General features: G+C 39.0%; 1 protein-coding gene across 1 annotated transcript in view; it reads right to left on the reverse strand.

The window, feature by feature from the left end:
- Positions 1-25,823, reverse strand: part of Abca12 (ATP binding cassette subfamily A member 12) — a 158,429-nt gene that overhangs the window by 94,718 nt on the left and 37,888 nt on the right. The window contains exons 3-6 of the mRNA XM_051190416.1: positions 14,083-14,236; positions 6,332-6,423; positions 4,533-4,630; positions 2,056-2,241 (exon numbers count right to left, since the gene is read on the reverse strand). Of these exons, the coding sequence (XP_051046373.1) occupies positions 2,056-2,241; positions 4,533-4,630; positions 6,332-6,423; positions 14,083-14,236 (530 nt within the window). The remainder of the gene's footprint in view (positions 1-2,055; positions 2,242-4,532; positions 4,631-6,331; positions 6,424-14,082; positions 14,237-25,823) is intronic.

The following is a 25,823-nucleotide window of genomic DNA, read 5'->3' on the forward strand; positions in this document are numbered from 1 at the left end:
TTTCACATTCACAGTTCTTTTTTTCAGATCCTCGCTTGGTTTGAAGTCATCTTTCCCTTGGAAAAGCTGCAAACATCACTCAAAATCAGTGGCTTTTTGGCCCCCTTAGAGTTCCAGACATTAGCATATTTAAAGTTTGATTGACAAAATTATATTGATATAAAATACTTTAAGTTGGATATTCAGAAATTGAAGTTAAATTTCTAAAACCGAGTTAATTTCTGAATGGTTTCCTTTTTTGGTATTTTATTAGTTCTTTGGGAATTTAATACAATGTGTTTTCATCATATTCATCAATACCTCCCACATCCACTACCCATTTCCTGTCCAAACTTTTTGTCTTTTGGTTTTTCACCAATTAAGTCCAATTTCTGTTGCTCACATATTCTCTGATGTGTGGTCTTCCTCTTCTTCTGGAGTGTGATCAACTTCTCAGGAACCCTACTTTTAAAGAAAACCGATTCTCCTTCTCCCAGCATCCATCAGTTGTCAATAACGCCTCAATTAGGAGTGAAACTTCTTGACCACCTCTCCTCCCCATGCTTGGATTTGGTCTGGTCTGAACTTGCACAAGTTTCATGCATACTTCCAGAATCACTGTGAGTTCAAATGTGCAGCTTCCTTTCTGGGTCCAGACAACCCTGAGTAACTCTTTTTATTTTCCTTATTATATTTCCTGGGAGGCGCAGACATATTGCCCCTATATCTTTCACTAGGGTATCTATTTTTTGTGGAGGCTTCTTAAAACTAATGCATGTTGGAAAGTAAATGAAATATATTATAGATATATGCATCACACATGTAGAAATATATTTGCCAAAGTACTTACTTGTACTTGTATACTCTAGAATAGTGTTTCCAGATTATGTCCCAAAGCTTGGACATTAGTTATGATGAATGATTAACTGTGAAGGAATCTACCTGATGACCACACCCTGTGCTATCAATAAACCAGCCAAGCTATGGCTTTGGAAACTCACGATCAAGATAGTTCTTTCAGAAGTATTTCTTCATTATGGTCTCACTAAGAGCAAGTCTTTCCATAATCCCATTTATACCAGTCAAGATAAACTTTCCACTTGCCTCAATTTGATTGATTTTGAACAGTGTAGCTTTGAACACTTGGGATACCCTACCTGATGGAAGAATTTAAGTGAGGAAGATATTTTCCCTAGTACTGGGGATTTGAGGCGAGCACTCTCCAGCCATAGTACAAATTCAAGGATGGTGAGAGCTTCATATTATAATTTGAGCTATTATAATGCTGCCTTAATTTAGCTCCTTTGTAAACCAGATTACCAAAAGATATATTTTTTAAAAATTAAAAATTTAGAGCATCAAGGAGAAATGTAAAAGTGGCCATGCTTTATTTATTCCTGTAGTTCTGGAATTTTTATATTTTCATTACATGTAGGTTTCATTAAATTTAGATGTTGGCCTCTTGGTTTTTTTCTCTCTTTTTATTTTCATCACTTAAGACTAGCATACACAGATGACATGGGTACTTATATCGGAATAGCATTGACTTCAATGTGTGAAATTTGAGGGATAAGGATAAGTGATTTCATCAAGAACTTTGATGTCATGAAAAAAAGTAAAGATATTACTCATTTTTCTAACTTCTGACAAGAGTATGACTCTTATACTTTAGTTATTAAACTTGCATTCTACCCTGTGTAATCATACTCCCACCCAGGCCTCAGAGAAATGCTCTTATTCATCGTAAAGTCAAGCTGTATTTTGTCTGAGGTATATGTACATTAATCATATGTAATATTTCAAGTTCAACATCAAATCATTTCAATCCTGCATATTTTAATGATAAATAACCACTACTTAACATTAAACACTGTGTGTAAATGTTTACATGGAAGGAAATTATGCTAAGGGTCTACAAATATTCCAGTCAATATTTCCCAGTCAAAGTGGGAAACAGTCTTGCTTAATAATTCATAGTGATCCAGTTTCCGAACCCCAAAATGGAAGCACAACCCCTCTAATTGTGCATAAGCTTTTGGAGATGTATCTATAGATATAGATATAATCTGTACTCACCTGAGAGACCTGGTATTTTAGTTCCTGGAGAGAAGACTCTAAAAGTGTCATGTTCGAAAGGCAAAATTTGTTAAAAACATTTTTCCCTAGAGTGAGCCAAGAGAAAGCATATTCTGCAGTGTACCCTGAGTAGCTCTCACACAGCTCTCTTCGTATCTCCTCTGGAGTTGAATTTTGCTTCAACAGCTAAAATAAGTGGGAGAACAGAGAAGCTGTATTAGAATATATTCACGGTAACTGCCCTATCTTTGCAATAACTATATTTAAAACAATAATTAAAATAACATAAAATATGCAAATGTATCTATGTGGAGTTGTGAAGGAAGAATTGCATGAAGACATAAATTCATGTCATGGCTTTGATGTAAATGGTTCACATTTGATTTGTATAACAGAACTGTCATATCTCTGGCCAGAGGACACCAAAGCACCAAATGGTTTCTGACAAAAGTCTTTCTGCATCAAAATCACATTCATTTTTCCTGGGCTTTGAGCAGCAGAAACTCAAGTGTCTTAACTCTGTATGGTTTCTTATAAAATTGGTCATAATCTTTGGAAGACCTCAAAAAAAGGGAGGGGGTTTATACTCTTAAGACCAATTGTGCTTCTTTACAAAAGTGGTGAGATGGATTATTTCCTTTAAGTCTCATGTACATAAAACTAAGAAAGGAAAAAATATGAAAATGCTTTTTTAAATAGGTAAGTCAAGATAATTGCAACAAGCAGTAATGGGAAATAATTTTCATAATGGATTCATTGTAACTGGCCAATGTATTGCATGCATAGCACAGAGGCATTGCAGATGGATCACTCCTTCAGTCATAATATGATCATCATGATAGTTTGTGTATTTACAACATTAACTACACTTAGTAATACTCAAAGGGTTCCTTCCAGTAGCTAACTCATATAACCCTATGAGGTAAAGGCCAACTCCATTCTCCCCGTAGGTTTCCATCACAAAATTTATACTCTGCTTTCCAGAAACACAACGTCTAAGTATAATGGAACAAGACAGGATGCACTTATCTAGGAGGCACTGTAAATGCTGGTATTTGTGGTCATTCATTCACAACTCTGATCTAATGTTACACATAAATGCACTTTGGAGTGATTTCTCTCCTCATTCCTGCAAGGGTTGCAGAAAGCATCAGAGAGAGAGAAAGGGATCAGGGAGATTGCTGACACAGGCATTGATATGTCATCCTAATTCTTAGATCCTTGCCTCATTCCAACTACTCCAAAAATATGTATCTATACATACAAAATTCTCTTGGGGCTTATATCTCTAGGGTATGTGACTTTGTGCTGCCTTACAAAACTCTAAAATCCCATTCCATGTGAGAAAGAGAATCTGGGAGTTCCAATACAATAAAGTGGCAATTTTGAGAACAGTGTTTCCAGACTATGCATTCTAAGAATTGTCTGATCCAATGCAAACTCTCTCCAGGAAGTGAGAAGAAAGTAGAGTGGACTAGAACAGGTTTTCCTTGTGTGCACACAGACCACATGAAAGGACAATTTAGCTTGGAATTAATTGGGAATGTGGAGGAAATTCCAGGACCAAGGGATCCCTGGAAACTTCAAATGTGACAGAGTATCAACTTTCAATGTCTAGATTGTACAGAATAAGAATGTCTTCTATCACCAACATCACAGGCAGAGTCAGCATTGTCTTGTTGGCTTTGGTATCTTTTCATGGCAACCACTTTTGAGCCTTTGTTTGTTTTTGTTTGTTTGTTTATAAGACCTGAATCAGTTTAATTAAGACATCGCTGTTGCACACAATGGAAACCCAAGGGTCAGTAATCAGCTCACAGTAAACTGTAGTGGCAAGGTTTACTGGAATAAGGATAAATGCCAGAGGAATGTCTTATGATTCAGATGGAAGAAATATCTGCTACCTAGACAAAGTATGTGTGAAAGAGACAGAGACAGGAAGAAAGGAGATGGGGAGGAAAAAGAAGGATGATGGAGGCCAGCCATATTTAAACCTTGGTAGCTTGATTATATGACCTGGGGTGGCTGAAAGATAGCAAGTGATGAGAGTGTATTTAACTACAGAGTAACTGTTGTTCTTTAAAGTTATTCAAACATAATTTCCACATATACATTCATGCACCCACAAAGAAAGGAGAGAGAGAGTGCGTATAGGCCACCAGCTTCACTTTTTATTTCCTTGCTTCATAAAATTGAAAGATCACATAAAATACTACATTATTTCTTAGTAAGTTAAGATTGTAGGTTTAATTAAGGGACTTACCAGGGCAGTAAATAAAGGCCTAAGACCTTAAGGAATTTTCAGTGTCTTAAAGTGAAACTCTGATTGAAAAGTACCCAAGAAAGAACCTGCCTGAGATAGTAAAATTGTAAAAGAACTGCAAACCCCTTCCTGTTTGGGAGATCGCTCTATCAATGTAAAACATATTTGTTCTGATTCTTCATTATCTGATCATTGCAAAACTAAAGTAAGTTACCTTTTCCAAATCAAGGATACGTGTGAGCACTTGGCTGCCATTGAAAATTTCTGGGCCCATTCCTTCCAAATCAGAGCTTGGTCTAGGAGGTAATGTGGCTACAGCAGAAGAAAAAGCAAATTAGAATTTTAAAAGTACACATAAACACATGTTTGCAAATAGCCAAACTCACATAAGATTTCATAGCTGTACTTTGTAACCTCATGTAGCCCACAGCAAGAATATGCACATGCATGCCTATCCCATGAACATTTCATGCAGGCAAAATGACAGATTTTTGTAGGGCTTTCTTTCCATATAAAATTGCTATGGCTTTGGTCTGCTCTTATTTTTCTTCCCCCAATCATTTTGATGACATTTGCGTTCACTCCAGTTTCTGTCATTAAACTTCATCACCAGTGTTATTGCCCAATAAATGGAATCATTTCTGTGCAGGCTTCAAGGATTGAGGTGCCCTGACCAGCTCTATTGATCCATCATCTCCAACATCTGTCCCAGGGATCAGACAGTGCACATCTGGTGATAATGGTCTTTCTTTTTAATTATCCAACTGGGATGCTAAAATCTGTTTAGGATCATAAATCCTTCCTACCCAAAGTGATTTCTGAATGATACTTTAGATCAAATAAATGAGATGAAGCCATTAGTTTAGACTACAACATTTTCTAATTAAAAAGTTCCCAAAGTGGCTTTGTCTAAAACTACTTATAATACAGCACAGGTTTCTAAGTATTGACTATCAATTAACTAGAAGTATAGATCCTATCTATACCATAGATAGCAAGTATGTTGATTTTTTTATTAATATTGGTCACAAGTATTGCTATCCTATGAAGAAAATCTCATCATTTAAAGATACCAGTAATGTATTTCAGTAGGGCCTTTGTTTTAGTACTTAAAGGGCTGAAGAATTTACCATCTGATTCCTCTAGACTCAAGCAATCTATTTATGAGACAACTAACCAGGAGGAGAACTGTAATCTATAGCTACTGAGAAAATAGAGCTTACTGTACTGTGAGACTGTGAACTTATTTCTGCTGTGCCTTAACCTACTCAACCAGATATCCACAGACCACTTATAATAACATTAACACCTAAGAACACTGTCCAGCATGTTCCTATGACATCAATCCTGCACTTCTTCATTTGGTTTACCAATTTGTATTGCAATGTTACTTGCCATCATAATTTCAGATATTCAAATGTTTAAATTTTCATTTAATTCTTTATCTGTAAATTTATTAAATGTAAATAAAATTAAGAAATTTTAAGTGTTTAAATAAATATACTCCTTCTTTTCTCCAAAGGAACAATCAAATTCCAACACACAAGCAACTTTGTTCAGTTTCTTAATAAGTGCCCAGATGCTTCTTCCTTTATGACCTTCTACTTGAGCTCACCACGCTTCATAATCTTCACCTGTTAGATGGAAAGTTTAAACAAATCTCTGAAGTACATGCCAATAAATTGTGTTACTGGAAATTCTGTCTACTCTGGTTCCATTCATCTTACAGCTGAAGTCCACACTCAATTCTGTGTTGGGGGTCGATTGCCATCATCTAGACTTTTCTTTCTATATAGCATCTTCAGTAAGAATTTAATTTCTAATCATTCTGAAGAAGTTGGCAAAATTATACTGCCCTACACAGGCAGTCATGGGTAGTCCTGCAATCCCTTAGGAGCAATCTGAGCACTCCATCTTTATTTGAAAATCAGAAGTATAAACCTCTTAGAGAGTAGCCCTTTGTTGACTGTTCCAAAGGTCTATTCTAAGCCTCACAGATGAGAGTTGCCTTACCTAGTGATGTGTGACTTCTTTCTGGAACTTGGGTGCTCTGGAGTGATAAATTGCTGTCCCTCTCCGGGTTGGATGACTTTTTCAGAATGTCACTAGAGGAAGAAAAAGCAAGAACTCTCTAACTTTATCCACATTAATTTCAGTTAACTAAAGCAATGAATTATGCAAAAGGTTCAGGAGCTCCAAGGACTTACAAATGTTTCACCTATTTCCTCAGACATTAAAGGATGGATTCACCTAGCCAGTGCACCAATGAACACATAAGGTTTCCTGTCAGGTAAACTTTTGTTCAGTGATAACAGTCTTGATGAGATTTTAAAGTAGTCCTTTTTGTTTTAATCTTGTAAAAAGAATTTGCTTGAATAAAGCCTTGCAAGAAAACACTAAAAGTATTAATAGCATTCCTTTCCTATTGAAAAGCTGACAGGAGTTGTGTTTTGAAGAAGAAAACAGGCCTGCTTATTTGTCTGCAACAACAAAAAAAAAAAAAACAGATTGCTGAATTTAATTAAAATATGGTATTTTGATTCCAAGGAGAATAGTATTTACAGCCAGATTCAAGGAAAAAGAAAAGTATGAACATTTAATAAGATCTAGTAGGTGTCAGGAATGTACTATGATTGATGTCATTATAGAAGGCAACAGGTATAAAGGGATAACATTAAGCCACACTTCTAATTCCACCAAATGTGACAATGTAGTGACAACAGCATTCTGGATCCAGAGATTCCCATGGCATATCACCACACTAGCTTTGGAAGAGAGTATTATTGAATTGTCTCAAATCCAGTAAACATCCTTTTAAAAAATACATTCCTGTGTTGATGACTAGTACTAAGACACAAAGCAACACAAAGAAAAAATATTTTTTCCACTTTTTCAGTAGTGAGGATTGGACTTAGGGCTTCATGAACATCAGCTGGGATTTAGCCAGTGAGCCATATCCCCAGTGCCCAAAATGGAAATAATTATATTCTCTTGAAAATTAGATACAACTAAAATAAGCACCTAAAATAGATTTGTCTATTCCACAAACAGAATACCTGGATTGAAATAATTTTCAGAATTCTAGGAAGTAGATAATGTTGTGTAGTTGTTTATGGAAAGCATAATTAAGATATATAAAGATGGCAAGAAGTTCCATTTATAATTGTGTTTTAGCCAGACTCATGTTATATAAAGCAGATCTTAGCAATTCATAATTGGATACATTGGTTCAGTGGTGGTTCTTGTTTTGGTGTCTTCTTTTTATAAAAATGGTGAGAGGAGGTAACATTTGTTTCTATTCCCCAGTGTTTTTCCAATATTCTCCTTAAAATGTAGTGGTTGCTCCAAAAGTTCTGCATTCTTAATGTACATTTGAATTATTCATGACCATGCCTATATTCCCCTAAATCTTTTTACATTCCTTATGCTATTTGGATGGAAAAGCCATTCAGATGAAAATAAGAACTGACCTGAACCTTTTCCTTCTCTCTCTCTCTCTCTCTCAAAAAAATGTGTTAGAAAGTTGGAGAAAGTTGGGTTTACTTTTTTCCTTGACATTTTGTTTTCCAGTTCAGCTTGTAACTCTGCGAGGAAAACCACTAGGTATCAATACACACACACACACAGAGAGAGAGAGAGAGAGATAGACAGAGACAGAGACAGAGACACAGAGAGAGACAGAGACAGAGACATAGAGATGCCTTCATAAGGACCAGGGACATCGGAAAGAATCTGAGGAGAATGAGGGAGATCAAAATAGCAGTGAAGAGGCAAGGAAAAATATACTGAATAATAAGTAAAGAGGGAAAGGGAGAAGGAAGTGGGCAGCTAAGAAATCATGGTCTCAGGGAAGCAAAGCTACTTCTGCCACACAGAGCCAGGCTACCCAGCTTCCCCTGTCAGTTAACAGCCCTGACACTACTTCTTCTGAGAGGGACAGCTCTTCTCTTCCCAGCCATTAGCAAAGTGAAGATGCTAGGCAAGGAGCAGAGGAGGTTCTGATTCTAGGAGGATTTCCCCTAGAAGCAGGGAGCGACACGCCTGCTCACTTCCTTTAGTGAAGCTGTGTTGTGCTAAAGTGGAGTTGGAGTATAATATGTACCTTGCAATTCATCCTCCAGAAAAATCTCTCCCCAATATTATTTCACATAGAGACTATAACTGTCAAACAAGGTATTTTTATTATTCCTCTAGCAAACCACTAAAGGGTGCAAAAATGGAGCCAGTCTTCCTGAATTGGTGGAATTCTGAGCTTTCCAATGATCTTGATTAGAGGGGTCAGGAGAAAGACTGCACCCTTCCTTGTCTTCACCTTATTGGTTTGTGCATATTTATATGCGGCAACTTCTCCATTTTAGGTGGTGACATCTTAGATAGTAGGGAGAAAGCATCATGTCTCATTCACTTCTACATTCTAGAGTCTAAGGCAGTCCACTGTGCTGTCTGATCTGATGGCTGATTAAACAAAGAGGCAGTATTGCTGGGATGTGAACCAACCAAGTGCACTGATATTAGAGGAAACTCTAGAAATTTTGATTCTGTTTCTTCTTAAAAGATCTCAGATACTGTTTCCTTCCTCTGCATGCGAGGGACATGAACTAACTTGCAATTGATGGAGTGTCTGTGGGAACTCTCATCATAGGCATCCAAGTCTGTAAGCATCATCGGAGAAGGAAATACCCAGTGGTGGCATCACAGACATAGATACATGATCACACCCTTCACTAACCATGCTCATTTTTAGCTCAACAACATTTATTAAATTTCTGTTTTGTATAATCATAATGGGAAAGTCAAATAGAAAAAAAATAAGTGTTTTGATACATGTATGGGAGGAGCAAAGCAAGGACATGCATAGGGAATGACAATAAAATATGACTGGGCCACTAAATTGGAGCTACAATTGGCCATGTTAATAGAGCATGGCCCTTAGATTCAGAACCTTAATCTCAGTCCTTATTACCTGATTTTTCCTTCACTGTTTCACTACTCTACTAACTCTCACCCAAGAATGCCTCCCTCAGAGGGTATTTGACAATTCAGCGACTGGAGATATAGTCAATTGTCACAGCTGCACTTGGTGCTTAGTAGACAGAGGCTTGTGATGATGCTAAACACCCTCCAACAGACAGCACAACAATGAATTATCTGTCCCAAGTATCAGCTGTGCCAAAGCTGTGAAAGGCTGCAGGAGACTGACAACTGAGTGTAATTACTCATGGATTTCTCATCCTTATTTACACTCCCCAGACCCAACCTAGGAGACTTAAAGCTCCTATTCAGGAGCGGAGCTCTGAATAGGTGTAATGAACTTGTCTAAAATCTATCTCACATTGGATATCTTTGGAAGTATATGAAAGCATTATGCCATCTGATTTGATAAAATTCACTCTTGGGAATGAGCCAGGAATGTCTGGCTCACATTAGGAAGGGTTCTGTAGCATTATTTAATGGACTATTCATTGGTCTGAGCTGTGTGTACAAATGCCACAGAGTTGGTTAAGGATTTTTCTTCTAGCTTGCCAGAGAGGAGGACTTTGCTTCTGTGGCACTTATGAAGATCTCTTTAGAGCAGAGTTCAATAAGAGAGATATTTTGTATTAAAATTTCCACACCATCATAACGAAAAGTTAACTTAGAGTAGATTTGACTTCTCAGACATGTCTACCAATAGCTACATTTGGGAAATGTCATATACATATATATGAACATCATCATCATAGAATGTCTGCACTTATACCGGATGTCAATGTTTCCCTGTGAGAGGAAACGACTACCTGGATAGGTAAAGTCTGTATGCCGTGGTGAAGTCTGTCTATAAAAAGCACTTCTTCTAAGAAAGAGACATATGGGCTCATTCTGGGAAGAAGATTTCCGACTTTCCTTTTCTACTCTAAAGGTTAGTTAAAATTTTGTAAGTATTTTTCATCATTTCCTCAGAATCATAATCATATGTAGTGACATCTGGCAGGAAAACGTGCTGCGAGCCTGCATCTGATCCTCATTCCACCTGTCATTCGTCACTGACTTAACTACAGACAAGGACTCAAGACAGCCATGGAGTCGTTCACAGTTACTTGATGCAGTAGCCCTTCATGGCGGTCCATGAGAAGAAGCCATTCACAGAAAAATTCTAATTGTTTTAATTATCTCTCTGATTTCATTCTGACCGTCAGTCTTCAAGGGTTACTCGCCCTTCAGGTGTAATCCCTGCTTGCACTTTGAAACCTTTCTTTTCTATGTCAACCAGTTTTGATCAAGATTTATAAATTCGTTAATATGTTGACCTGTCCTAGGGTTGTAGTACTCATTGGAAAGAATTTGGATTTTTGGATTTATAATATGTAATCAGAATAGGTATACACCTAAAATGTTTTTAAAGTTCTATGTTGAGTGGATGAGGAAATGTGTTAGAGATAGAGGAGGGTTGAAGCATGGGGAATAGAGAGGAGAAAGTAGCATCAATGTCTTTATAATAACAACATTCAGATAGGTCTACCTAGACATAAAATAAATTCATCTGGCAACATTGTGAGGAAATTCATGAAAAATCACAGTCAAAAGTAAAGCCATTTTCCTATCTGTCCATAATGCACAACCCATGTTTCCATCTCTCTCTCTCTTCCTCTCTCTCTCTCTCTCTCTCTCTCTCTCTCTCTCTCTGTGTGTGTGTGTGTGTGTGTGTGTGTGTGTGTATTATTAAGACTCAAGCCAAGATCCTTGGCACATGCTAGGCAAGAGCTGAGCTACATCCACATTGCTTGACAATATATTCTCAAAGGTTCCTGAGATAACTCTCCTGGCATCTCCCTACCCAAATCTACCTCCACTCTAATGATACATTTAACAGCAATATCCATAATCTTCAGGCACAGTGTTTTAAAGAAGCTGTGTGAGTAGTCACCATTTATATCTAATGTTCTGTGCATAGTGAGAGCTGAGAACAAATATTCATTGCATTCACCACATTATGTGTTCATTTGACTGTTATTTTGTCTCTCTTCCTCTTTCCTCCTAGGTTCAAAATTCTTGTTGAGCACGAAATATACATAATTCATTTCTGTATCTGCAGCAACTTACACTGTCTGGAGCACATTGTTGTCAATGCATTCAATCTGGATGACTAACTGGCCTATGTGACACCTAATGCATCCAGTTTGTTCTTAGAGAAATGAGTTTTAACCTTTAAAAAAAAAAAACACTGATTGCACTTAAAATACTGATAGTTTGAAATGAAAACAACATCAGAACTGTACATCTTACTTCATCTCAACAGTCGAATGGGAACCACTGTGTGTTCTAATGTCCTTATCTTACATTTCCAGTGTCTTCAGACTCTTTTCAAAACTCAGTTATACTTTCTAACACACACCTGAATAAATTGCATTAGCTATTTCTTTTCCAGTTCTGCAGAAAGCCTTCCAATAGGATCAAGGACATGAATTCACAAGCCATGGGTCATGGAAACGTATGATTAATAACAGTGGTGGGGTCTATAGAGGCAGATCTCCCCTCCCCAGGGTCCCTAGGAATGCTGAATCACTTCTCCACATAATGACCCTGTGAGCTCCGAGGGGGGTGATCTCTGCCCTTCACTGACTGTGTGAGCAATGGCACAGGTCAGGGGTTCCCACTGTGTGATGTATTCTTAGATGCTGCACAGGGAGGAAATACAAGAATAAAATCTGTGATGTCAAGCTATCCATCGTGCTACAATGCAGGAAAACCATAAATGCAACCATCTCTTTTGCCTGACAGCTTGTTACAGCTGGTGCTAAGTTCAGCATCTTTGTTGTTGTTGAGATTGTTGTGTGTGGGGGGGAGGGTTTCTTTTCATTGTGAAGCTAATGCCTGGAGGAGTATGAATTTAATAACAGAAGACTAGTGCCAAAATCAAAATCACATCAAAACACTAGGCCACTGGCCAGGCAGCAGTGACTGCAGTGTGATTATAGCTTTCAGAAGAGCATCTATTAAAGGCAACATCATGGGCCTCCTTTGATGGCACCAAAGGTGTCATTTCTTTCCTCACTCTGAAAACAGAAGAGTGAGGCTATTTGGTGCTTTAATGATGTTTTGCTGGTGAGTCTTCCTTCACCAGAGAGAAGCAATTTAGGAGTTTACCCAGTAACCAGGTGCCTATTTCATTGCGTGGCTGCATAAAACATAAAAGTTAATAGCATGCTGAGAAAAATCATTAATACAATTTTATTGTTGTACATAACTTCCTAAATTAAGCTCCAATTAATTGGTAGTTCAGAAAAATACTAAATGTACAGCAATATGCAGTGAAGTAGATAAATGACCTGCTATTTTAAACAGCAGACATGATCAATTGTTATGTCGCTCAACCCTGTCAACAACCCTTGCAGTGCTCCAGCCTACAGGTTGCCTTTCTTCTCTAAATGGCCTTGCTTTTCTCACCACAGCATCACTTGCTGTGGCTCTTGAAACACTGCCTTCCAGATGTTGACATCTGTATTGTTCCTCTTTGCACTCGTTGATCTCAGTCCAAATGGCACACTTCCTAGCAGAGGCCTTCTCTTGCTATTGTGAGTCAGTTCCTACCTCTCAACTCCTCCTTTTTCCCTTCTACATGTTCTTGCTGGCATACTTATTGTCAAGCTAATGCTAGTCACTATTTAATTGTCCACCTTTTGCTTCTCCCTCTGTGCACTGGAATGCAAGGAACAGAAGGGTTTTGCCTTCTCTACCTCTGCATCACTTGAAATGGTGTCTGGCCTGTATCATCATCATTATTTGCTGAATAAATTATCAGACAAGTGAGAATAGAGTTGTTCTAAGCACCAAACCCGATTAACTTTCTAGACCGACAAAACCAGTGAGAACTGCCAATCCAACGCAACAATTGTATGTTCCATGTTGTTCCTCATGACAATTCTGGACATGTTTACAGTTTATGCTAAAAAGATTTATCAGTCATGTTATAGGATGGCCAAAACCATGCCAACGCCATTAAAGGAGAAATTGTGCTATGTGCCGAGGAATTTAATACTCAAGTTTGAGAACCAAATATCTCTAATCTTTTCTTCAATGAACATTAAAAATAAAAAATCTGTAACAAGTGTTATTGCACAGTTGATTCAAGATTACAATATTGTTTGCAGTTCCATTGACAGGTACTCCTGGACTTCTCTTTAAGATTGGATTTCCAGGAAGAAAACCTTAGGTTGTAAATGATAATGCTACAAATGATCTCTGTTGTCTATCTTCATTCTTCAGCTGCTTCTCACATCATAAAACAGAACAGAAATTAACCCCACTTAAAGGTTACTGTTTAATTACTATACTTTCAGCATTATTACTTTGAGATCTTCAGCTTTCTCATTTGCACTTCCTGGTGCTCATTACAACTGCAAGGACCACATATGGTAATATAAATGTGTGTTCTTGGAGGTGAGTACCCTACTGTTTGCTTTATACCTGTGATTGAGTCTTAGGACGATGTGTCACTGACACGGGAGGAGGGACAAAGAATCTTTGAGGAAAGAAAAGTAGAACTGCCTCAGCCACTCATCTTAAAAAAGAAATTTCGAGTAACTAAGTTGACACAAAATAAGATCATGCTCAGACTTTCGTTGATGATGGGACTTCAACTTACACTCACTTTGCTCTTTCACCTTTGAGTCCATTCACATAGGAGATAAACTTCCACATATTTCTAGGGAGGATACACTGATTATGTCGTAAGGAAATAAAATGGATCTTTCAGAAATACTCAGCATGCTTAAGACGCCTGGTACCTGTCTTTGAACAGTGTCTCATCCATGCCCTTCCTACGGAGCAGATCCCGTGGCCCATAGGGTGTGTCTTTGCATTTGGAGTCTGTGTCACAGAGGAGGGTTTGTAGGAATGGGAAGAATCCAGCACTTGGCAGGTTTCGAGGTGCGAGGTAACCTGAAATTTAAAAATAAAAATGACGTCACCATGACCCATATTCCTGGGGAGGAAATGAAGAATAGTAACAGCTGCATTTTGTAAAATTGCCTTTTGGATGAGACTGTCTGGGACCTCAAAATTAATCCCACCTCAGCAAATAACACTGGCTTGAAGGTTTTTTGTTTTGTTTTGTCTTTTTAATTTAACTTGATTTTTTTTTTCCCTAAATGTCCTAACATGAATCAAAGGACTTAAAAATGCTTGTTGTCCCATGGGCTGTTCTAATTAGAGTTAATTCCAAAAAAAAACAAAACAAAACACTTTTCTATAAAGGATTTCTTCTATTATTTTTAGTTATGTGTATGAGTATGCGTGCATGTGTGGCTATGTGCATATGGATGCAGGGACCTGGAGAAGTCAGAAGAGGTATCAGGAGCTGGAGATACAGGCAGAATAGCAAATGTTTTTAATCACTGAGTCACTCTAGCCCCTCTAAAATAATACTTGAAGGTAGCTTCAAGAACATGTGCTGGATGGTGGTGGTGCACATCTTTAATCCCAGCACTCGGGAGCCAAAGGCAGACAGATCTCTGTGAGTATACAGAGAAACCCTGTTTTAGAAAACCAAAAAAAAAAAAAAAATAGAAGAAAAAAAAATAAAGAAATTAAATCTCGGAATTTCTTTCTTCTTTCCAACTGTATATTAGCTTTCCCACAACAATACATAAGTTCAGGTTTGTAATCAAATGAATACAGATGCAACCAAATTTGCAGATGCTAAGAAATGTCATAATGAAACCTAGTCCTCTTTAAAGTAATAAAAACAAAAAGTGACATAAATGAATATGCAGATTTCCCTCCTCCCCCCTCCCTCCGAATTAGCCATGAGCTGCAATGGTGACGGGTTGATTTTAACAACTTTATAAAATGTGCTGGCTGGCACGGCAGTTGGCCAGCTGTAGAATGCAAGTCCTTTCACAGCTAGGCTGGATATTAAAATGCTAGATTCCTCCTGTGGGAAAAGACAGGAGACAATGAACTTCAAAAAGAGACAGATTTTATAACTGTAAGGGAAATTCCAAACTGGAAACTGGAAAACAAAACCTTAATTTCCTCATGAATCTATTTGAAAGGGATATCAGTGCAAGTCTGTTTTCATTTTAAAGAGTAACAAACTTCATGGTGAGCTCACCATGGTCGTGCGTTGATATAAGAGCTGAGAAGGTGATGTGTAGAAATATGATGTAAATGACATCCCCTGTGGTGGGATGCCTTGCTCAACCTTGATGCAGTGGGGAGGGACTTGGTCCTGCCTCAACTGAATATGCCATGGGAGGTCTCATCCTTTCTGAGGAATGGATGGGGAAGGGGGGTGCAAAGGGGGAGAGCAAAGCAGGAGGAGGAGAGGGAAGAGGAACTGTGGTTGGTATATAAAATAAATTAAAAATTTAAAAAAATGACTTACAGACAGACCAGATGAAAGAAAGAACTGGAAACAACAGAAGGGGGCAGAGAAAAGTTGGCCAGAAGAAAATCAAGAGGGTAAAAAAAAATTTTGGAAAAGCTGCATTGTTGACCTTGAAGATGAAGAGTATAGGAATGAACTGCCTATAGAATTTAGAAAAGCCTAGAAAACCAATTCTCCCACAGACAGACAAACAGAGAGACATAAAAACCTGTTCACACTTTGATCTTGAGCATAGTGAGAGCCTATTCTGGACTTCTGATCTCCAGAACTTTAAAGTAATACATTTCTATTATTTTTAAGCAACTCAGTTGTTAATTATTTATTATGGTACACATAAAGAAATAATGCAGAAACAAACACCAATGGTTTTCAAAAATAATACTGGTAGTTTGGAAAGCTTTGAAACTCGAGAGCACTTAAACCCCCCCAACTATCCACTGGCACTATGTAAGCATGCCCAGTTGCAGACACAAGAAAGATTCCTTCTACTAAGCCCAAGTGTAAACTAAAATGAACAGACAGTTCCCATCTGTGTCTTCCTCGGGGAACCAGCTACAAGGGAACAATCAAGGTGGCTCTTAGTGTTTCTCACCATTCACTCTATATTGAACTTCTGCCACAGTGAACTTCATGCAAGACCTTCACACAGCTGCAGTGCAAGCTCGCCATTAATGGTCATCTTCTTACATAGATCCCAGAAGTAGTTGCTCATTCAATTCTGTCAAGGGGTGTGTGCCCACTTTATCTCAAGCATACATAAACACTGATTTGAAGGGGGGCATTAGAGACGGGAGAGATGGCTCAGTGGTTAAGCTGTTCTTCCAGAAGACCTGGGAGCAATTACCAGCACCCACATGGCTATTCACAAGTGCTTGCAACTCCAGTTACATGGGACCCATTGCCCTCTTTTAGCCTCAGTGGGCACTGTACATGTGGTACACAGACATATGCATGCAGATGTAATACCTATGCACATATAATGCAATCAATTTTACAAAAAAAAAAAAGCTAAGAGGAAATAAATGAATGGTAGTAGAGACATGACCACCAGGCTCCATCACTCTGTACCACTTACCAGTAAAACAGGGTGATTGAGAGGGGCAGTGCTGTTAACCAGCAAAAGTACACAAAAGCCATCCTACAACCTGAGGAGGGGAAAGGGGAAAGGTGCTGTGGGAAGAGGATGCTTTGCATCCAAATTTCCTGGAGCTGAGTTTAACTTGCAAATTTGTCTGAGATGAATTCGAAAGAGTATAAACTCACAAAGGCCTTCAATGCCATAAAAAGGATGAACCAACTTTATAGAAAAAATAATTATTGCCGGCTTTCCTTAAGTTCCCAGAGTATCTAAAGTAGATATGACAACCCTGTGCCTACACTTTTGATAAGTGATACTTAAGCTGTCATAGTGGAACCGTGCAGACGAAGAATTGGTTCCCTTTAGCCCAAGTGTCTCACAGGGTGTGTGCTGCCTGCGGCACATGCTTGGCCTTCATCTTTGAACTAAGTTCTGTGCACTCACCAAGGTAGGGAGGGGCTGCTGCAGGAGCTTGAAGTACGCTGCTGTACCCTGTACCAAGCACTTCCTGGGTCCTGTGTACTGTGTTAGGAGTGCAACATGCATTTTGCTACTGGTCCTCATTTCACAGCCATAACCTCTTTTCTGTTACATACCAATGTGGAACCTCTCTAAAGCTAACAAATAAGAATGGAGTAGGATTAAACTCTTGTTGCTTTCTTGTGAAAACGGAAATGGATTTTTCTGTCTTCCACCCATCTCAGCTATCTGTTCAAGGAAGAAACTCCTAAAAGCTGTGCATCAACAAACAGCCACAAGTTCTAAAGAGTGGCTAATTTTAACTTGAACTTATCTTGCTCTAAAGGTGTCTCTGTAGTGTTCAGATTCTAAAATAATGTTTCTTTTTATATCCCTAAATGCCAGGGTAAAGGGAAAAAAAAATAGCTCCCTATCTTTCACAAAACTTCTAGGCTGCATGCATAGTTTAGCCTGACGATTTAATGACCCTGTCCTCAACCAGAGCTCAGGCTTAAGGAAACAAATAAAGGAAGGCCATGACTATGCAAACCAAACCGCAGCAAAATAGCAGATAAACTCAGATCTCAGGGTCTCAGACAAGATAAAATCCTTGATATCAAGATACCCAAAGTTTCCACACTCAGAAAAATGCCTAAGTCCATCAGTGGGAGAAAAGCTGTGGAAAGGCAAATCTGACCGTAACCCAGGTTAGAAGTAGAGGAAGCAGGGCACTATTGAAAATGCCAAGTCACCAGTGGCTCAGTCTCACAGCAGCACTGGGCTAAGCTAGTGAGTGACCAACCAACCATGAGTGGGAGAGCTATTTCCTTAAAATGAATAAAGTCCACACTACTGACACAGTGCCATTATAACTTTTAACACATCTCGAAGTTGGATTGGGGGTTGAATCAAACTCAACAATAGTACAACTTTAGGAATGGATCTAAACTAAATCAAATTCAGTAAAACTGGAATGACAAAAAAGATTCAGATATAAGAGTTTTAGGAGCACATATTTTGTGTAGTGATGTTAGCCCATACATCTATGGTTACTGACTGGAAAGATCAGGTTTTCTTTTCCTTTCCCACTATACAAAAATCCTATTTAGAGCCTCATTCCTGAGACGTAACATGAAGATTAAAGCAGTGTGTGGCCCACAGCCTCAGCATTACCTGGGACCTTGCTAGAAATGAATGTTTCAGAGACTAGGATGCCGCGTGGTGATAGGACATCTGCTTCACACATATAAGGTGTCCTGGGTTCAATTCCCACCAACAAGGAAAGGAGAGGCATTAGTAGCTCCACACCCAACTCAGAAGTTCTATCTACTTAGAGTTAATCAGGAACTCTAGGACAGGGTTCAGCAATCTGTGCTCATAATCGCTGTAGGTCATTCTAAGCACACACTCAGCACAGGGTTAGATGGTGGTCCTTGAGTAAGAGTCAGACAGGAAACAGTTTAGCTACAAAGACTGTACCCACACCACCACAATTATTTCATTCTGTAATTTATTTTGAAAGAAGCTGCAGTGTGTAGCTCAGTGAGCTTCTTTGTGTCCCACAAAAACTTCATTTACAAAGGCAGACAGTTGGCTAGATGTGAACTATAGTTTGCTGTGCTCTGGGAGGATCAGCTTTCCTAATTCTCTCTCTCTTTCTCTGGTGTGTGTGTCTGTCTCTCTCATTTCATTTCTTGCTCTCACTTCCTCTTTCTTCTCTTCTTTCATCATTGGGTCTGATTTTCTTCATATACTCCTTTCCCTTGTTTCCTAATCTTTCTTCTTTGCTTTCCATAACCCTACTTCTCTGTGTCTCTCCCCATACCCCACTTCATCATCTCTTTGCTCTTTTTTGTGGCTTAGAATTCAGCAATGTTCTCCAAACATCCTCCCTTTCCACTGTGCTTTTATTTTAGTAGGGTTTCTTTTTTTTTTTCTCTACAATTCAGGAGCACGTTGCTCACTGACAACGGCCTAGACAACTACTCTTTTCTATGTATTATATTGTTGAAAACAGATATGTCAGTCTTTATTGTAATGATGTCCTCTCCACTTGACACCATTAGGCCAGAGGTAAATGGAAAGTGGGCTCGGTGACTGTTAAGGTAGAAGCTTCCCCCCAGTCACTGGCATCCATATACCCAAAGAGTCTGGGATGTTATGGTGGAGGTTTCACCCAAGCCCCTTCCCCCATCTCCCTCAAAACCCTGCTGCACCTCAGAAAGCCCACCAAATGATGTTCCCTCTCTGAGAGATGCTCAAGACCACTCCCATAGAGTATTTAAACTTTCTCCCAGAGAACTAGACTAGTGGCTTTTCCAGTCTCCCTTTCCCTTCTCCTCTCTGGGTGGTTGGAAGGCCGTCCGGGGGTGTTTTATAATGTGAGCTTTTTCTAATTCGGTTTGATTTGGTCTGATTTGGACTGCTTTATTGGCGAGAGGCTTATCGGGGTATAGAAACTTTTCAGTGACATTTATAAATGTTATAGTAATGATAGAATCCTCAAACATCTCCTGTATTTCTTTGTGTCTGCTTCAAAACAGGTCAGGACCCAACCTAAATGGTAGTTTTGTATTTCCAGGTAAAAAGAAGCTAATCTTTATTCCAATGAAGAGATGTATTAAGTCTTAGAAAATCTGGACTAGAAAAATAGTGAGTTAGTAATTCGTTAAACGTGTTGCAATTTTCCTACGTTTTTGGATAGAGGGTCCTATTGTCAGAGTAAGTAGATGGCCTCCTTATCACACACATGCTGGCTCTTTCTTGTTAAGCAACTCCAGGACCAGAGTAAATAAGATGAGCAGATCCAAAAGCATAGTCTGCAAGCAATTAAAATAATACTCAAACATAAATAAAACAATACAGGCATGGAAACAGGCTTTGAGAGTATATTTGTAATAATTTATTAAAATAAAATTTTCTTGTGGTAGTTTTCATGCAAATTTTGCTCTTAATTACATTTTCAAAGGTGCAATTAAAACTGCGAGGGACATAAACCTGTCCTTTCCAGTCCTTTAGTAGACACTGTGCAACAACAGGTCCAGAGGACTGCCCCACCTCCCTTCACAGAAATCTCCCTCCACATTGTACCAGACTGGAAGGTCTGCTGGCCTGCCACCCTTCAGCTGATAAAACAACTGCATTGCTCTTCTTCATTCCACCCCCTCAGAAAAAGGGCTTCAGCACCCATGAGGCTCTGAGTGAAAACCTATGGCAAAACCTGATAGGACTTTGCTCACGCCCATAGAGAAAATCAGCAAAACTGCAATTTCTTGTTTTTAAGGTACTAGATAAATAACAAGCTATGTAAAATAAATCCCTATTATAAGTCTTCACATGGTGTTCAACACTCTGCAATTAACCATGAAATGAATTTCAATTCATAATTGGTTAAAACTCCCAAGGTCACAGGAATACTTCATGTTATTACTACACCAAAGTGTCAGTATTTTCCCCAGTGTTAAAGCCAACAGAATAGGTACTGTACCTTCAGAAGATAGTACTGCATTTTATTCTTGGGTCATAAAAAAGGGTAAACTCAGTTATTCAAAATAAGCAATGATGCTTCTCATAGGTTCCAAAACTATAGATGCTTCTGAAAATCTAATACATGGCATCCATAACAACCACTGACTTTTCCACCCACAGAGTGAAACCATCCATCTTCTACTCAGTAAATATTACTAAAATGTTTTGTGCATGGCATCAGATAAGGGATTAAGTAAGGTTCAATATTAAATTTTTAAAAATCTATTTTAACATAAGAAATTATGAAAACTGGAGTTGGGGGCTGATAAAGAGGTAAGACAGTGGGTGTGAACTTGTGTTGCTTTCAAGTTCATAATGCTTATTGCATTAAATAAAGTACATCTACGAGTCTTTATTTTTCTGCCACAAAAGTTAGATATAGGAAAATATATATTTAAAAAAAATAGACACAAAAAAATTCTGTTTTGAAAAACATTCTCCTATTCTGATCATGTTTGTTCTTCTCATTTTTGTTTGTTTGTTTGTCAACTTGGCTCTAGATAGAGTTATCTGGGGTTTAAAGAAAAAAAAAGCCCTCAGTTAAGAAAGTGTCTTAATCAGATTTAGCCTGTGAACCATTTTCTTGATTAACAATTGATGTGGGATCCAGTTTACTGTGGGTATTATCATTCCTGGGCAGGTGGTCCTGGGTAGGACTGGGTAGGATAAGAAAGCAAATCAAGTAAGCCACAAAGATTGTTCTTTCCTCCATGGCCTTTACTTCAGGTTCTGCCTTGTGTGTGAGTTCCTGTTGTGCCGTCCCTCAATGGTTGACTGTGATGAGGACATATAAGGCAAATGAACCCTCTTTTCCCCAAGCTGCTTCTATCCATAGCCTTCACAGCCACAGAGAGCTAGCTAAGACAGTGCCGGAAATCCTAAAGGAATGTAGCATATCTCATTTCTCATGAACCTCGTGACAATCCTAAAGGGCAGGCTTCGCAGGTCTGACATTCATTTGGCAGCTCAAGCAAGGTTAAGTTCCGATGAACAACATGTCAAAACGAAACTATAGAATACTTGACAATGAAAACATTTTGTTCAGCTGTGCTTTAGTACCTTGGAGGGAACATTCTGAGAATTGGGAAAAACAGGTACATTTATGGGTTTTGCTGAATCATGGGGAGGGGGTTAAATTAACCGCTCTAAGCCTATTTCCACAAATATAAAATTGAGGATAATGGGCCTTGCTGCCTCACAGGGCACAGCGAAGATCAATTAGATGAAGCTTATGAAAGACATTATGAACACTGATGCAGGCGGGCCCATAGAAACATGGGTTACTTTGCTCATCCGGCTACTGTTACACAACTTTTCCCCCCACTACTCAGTGGCTGTGGCTTTGCTACTTAACCTGGTCTTCCATCTCTGTGCCCTGAACCAATGACTGTTTAAGAGTATTGCATGATGTTTCTTTCTACCTAGTAATTCATAATATATACTTGTATCAACTAGCATAGTGTTTCAATTACTGCATGCTCAATGGGTGTGGTACCATGACACATTCTGCCTAATTCTCCCCAGGCAAGTCTTGCTCCATAGCATGGATGGTTTTCTAAGTTCAAATTCATTGGCAAGGTTTATACTACAGCTGACAGTCAGAGCTCAGGTGTGATGTGTAATCCTTAAAGTGGTGGTCAACAAGGTCCCAAGTTCAACTGGCTAGCATCTGAGTACTACAGCTCAGTTGTAGAGTGTCTGTCTAGAATGTATAAGACCCTGAGTTTATTATTTAGCATGCAAAACAGAAGTTAACATCTGCATAGCTTAATGGCTGCTGTCACCAAGAATAAGAACAGATCTTGGACCATTTGGGTTAGTGCTAGGATCGTTAACACACACCTACATCCCTCAAAGTTGCTTTCAAGTACACAGACAGACATATTCTGAAAGGTTAAAAAACTGTCCATGTAGAGATTAATTTTGGAACAAACGGGGTCAAGTAGCAAAAGATTCCTGCCTCTTTGTAATTTTGACTTACTATTCATCTTAAAGGGCAACAGTTTGTTTTAAGCATGCAATCTGGACTCAGGAACTTGTTGCTCCTATGGCTGTTGTTTCTTTGACCCTCAAGTGTACAGTTGAGTTGATCCTCAGCCCAGAAGGCTCCAGAATCACACCTCACTGAGTGTCCGTAACAAAATGTGTCTGCTTCTTCTCTCAAGAGGGCGGGGAGTTCCCACATCTATGCCCTGATCTATTTAATTTTTTTTTAAAGTCTTGATGTAAGCTTGGGAGAGAGAACAGAAACAGGTACATGGCAGATAAGGAACTCCCATGTGAATTACAACTGGGGAAATTTAAAAATAAGAATCTCAGCCAAGCTATTCAAAATATTCCCACTGGGCAAACATGTTGAGGTCCGTGGCTTATCTCACAGGCTCTGTGGATCTTTCTAGATAAGCTCAATAGTAACTAACAGGCTTGCTTTTCTGAAACTTTTTTTTTTTTTTTTTTTTTTTTTGGTAACAAAGCTTCAGTTTAATTTTTGAAAAAGATAAACCTCTGTATGCCTTCACCAGCTATAAACAGAATCTTAAGCAACCATGTTTCTTCTGTATAGCTAAATTAGAGTTTTAAGAAAAGAAATAAAGCCTAGATTCTCCTTCCTTCATGGTGAGATATCCTCTTGCTATGACTTAGTCCCTTGATCCTCTTGGACCTACTCAACTAGGAACTTGCCTCTGGCCTGTGGGAGGTGCTGAATCAGGCTGGGTGGACATCTGCTGGGCACCACTGTGCTAATGATCAATGTCAAAGAGGCCCTGGGCCTGATCTAGGAACTTTTGTAATAAACTCCACAGTGAGAATCTCTGTGGGGAGGCCTCTCCTGAGCCCTTGCCCCTCTATACATCTAGCAACCCCAGCTGATCTCATCAAAAGAGGGGCATGCTGGAGGGAGGTGTCTTCCCACAGATCCAGGCATCTACTCTGACTAGTGAGCAAAATACTGCATGAGAGGTTCTCTACACTGTGGAGCGCCCAGGCTCTAGGCAGCTGAGGCACGAAGCCTTCAATGGGAGGAGATGAATGAAGGCTTTAATGCTTCTCTGCTACTCTGATCTCAGATGTGATACTGAGTTTAGGGGAGTGCAGAATGGAGGAGAATCAGACATTTCCATAATCCAGGCTCTTGGGCCCAAAGAGTTTAAGAAACTAAATTTCAGCTCCTGTTCCGGGAAATACAGAATATATTTGCATATTAAAGACTTTAAAAAGTTTTGCAGAGAAATACAAACACACAGCACATATTCTCTAGTGCTTGGGCACGAGCGCACATACACGCACATACACACACACACACACACACACACACACACACACACACACACACACACACACTTCAGTTAACTTCATACTTATAGATGAGTGATCACAAGATTTTTTTTCTTTTCCCTTTTTTCTTTCACTATTTTTAAGGTGGTACTGAATAATGTCCTACAGGTGAATGTTTCACAGGGCATAGAGAGAGTGATGCTTGATGAAAAGGCTGTGCAATGCTGAACACCTTACATCTTGGTTTTGCCTCCATCCTTTAAAACCTGCCTGTGAGTTGACACCACACTTACATAGCTTAGCTTTGGTGAATCAGGAAGCATTTTGGATATTTGCATTGCTCTGGCAGCCCCTCCATAAAATAAGCCGAGACACTGCTTAGAGATTCCGGGAGAATCTGAGGAGGCTGTAAAAGTATGCACTCCATAATGAGGAAAAACAATAAAGCAATGAGGAAATATGAAGAGCAGTTAAGGGTCAGAAAACAAAGGCCATGCAATAGTAATGCCAGAGGTCAACACATGCTGGTCAAGGTGCTATATAGGCTTGGATCTGGATGTCCTAGACAAGTCAAGGAACTACAGCAATGTGACCGAGTTTACAGCACCCACAAAATAAAATAAAAAATTAATATATTGGGAATGGGGATGGTGTTTCCCATATGGAAATAATCCTGCTTATCAGGTACCAAGGGCTTCATTCCAGAGTCTCCTAGTGAATTTATCCTCAGGCCAGTGCAGGAACATCACTAAAAGTATATCAGTGTCTTTAATAGGAATGGAAATAATGAAAGTGTTTGCTACTAGAGTGGAAGGCAGGCTGGAGAGATGGCTTTCTCAGCAAAGTGCTTGCCATGGAAGAATAAGGACCTGAGTTCCCTCCTCAGCACCACATCAAAGCCAGGTATGGTGACTAATGCCTGTAACCCTCATGCTGGTAGGGGACAGGAGGACCCCTGAAGCTTTCTTGTAAGCTAGTCCAGCCAATTTGAGAAACTTCAAGTTCAGTGAGAGATAGTGCCTTAAAAAAAAAAAAATGTCGATTTCGGTTGAGGAAGATACCCAGTGTTGACCTCCAGCCTATACATGCACATGCATACACACATATGTACAAACACAAAATATATGAATGCACATGCATGTGTGTGGGCACACACACACACAGAGAGAGAGGGGGGAGTGTTATTTTCTCTTCACCACTGCTTAGAAGGGGAATGCTATCAAATGGGGACAGTATCATCAGACCAGTAGGCAGAATTCTGATCAAAAGAGTAAAAAAAACTTGCCAAGATGTTAAGGGATATTCATGAAAAAAAATATATCCACTCCTTCCCCCAAACCTTTTCCTTTTGGTTAAACTGAGTTATGAGTTGTTAGCTAAAACTACGTATCAGCAAAAATTTCACAAACTAACCACTATAGTGAGTGAAATGCCAAGTAGGGATAGGAGACCTAGCTCTGCCCTAGCTCTGTAAATGATTTATTATGTAATAATGACCCTCTGCCTCAAGTCAATTCCATTACTTATGCAAGAAAAAAGTCTAGACCACCTATCCATCATACTGTTAAGAGTAAAAGAATCTCCTGTAAAACATGATTGGGATATAAAATGTTAGGCACTTCAGATGAAAGCTCTATTTGGGAATTAAAATGTGATTTCTATAAGCCATGAAGAAGAAGAATTTTGAAGAAAGACTTGTGCCCTATAGAGGTCTGTTCCTGATGGTGACTTTTTCATTTGGAAATGTGAGTCAGTCATTAGTTATCACAGGAAATTTTGCGTCATATGCTGTAGAA

This window comes from Phodopus roborovskii, unplaced genomic scaffold (genome assembly GCF_943737965.1).
Source record: "Phodopus roborovskii unplaced genomic scaffold, PHOROB, whole genome shotgun sequence".
In the NCBI taxonomy this organism is placed as follows: domain Eukaryota; kingdom Metazoa; phylum Chordata; class Mammalia; order Rodentia; family Cricetidae; genus Phodopus; species Phodopus roborovskii.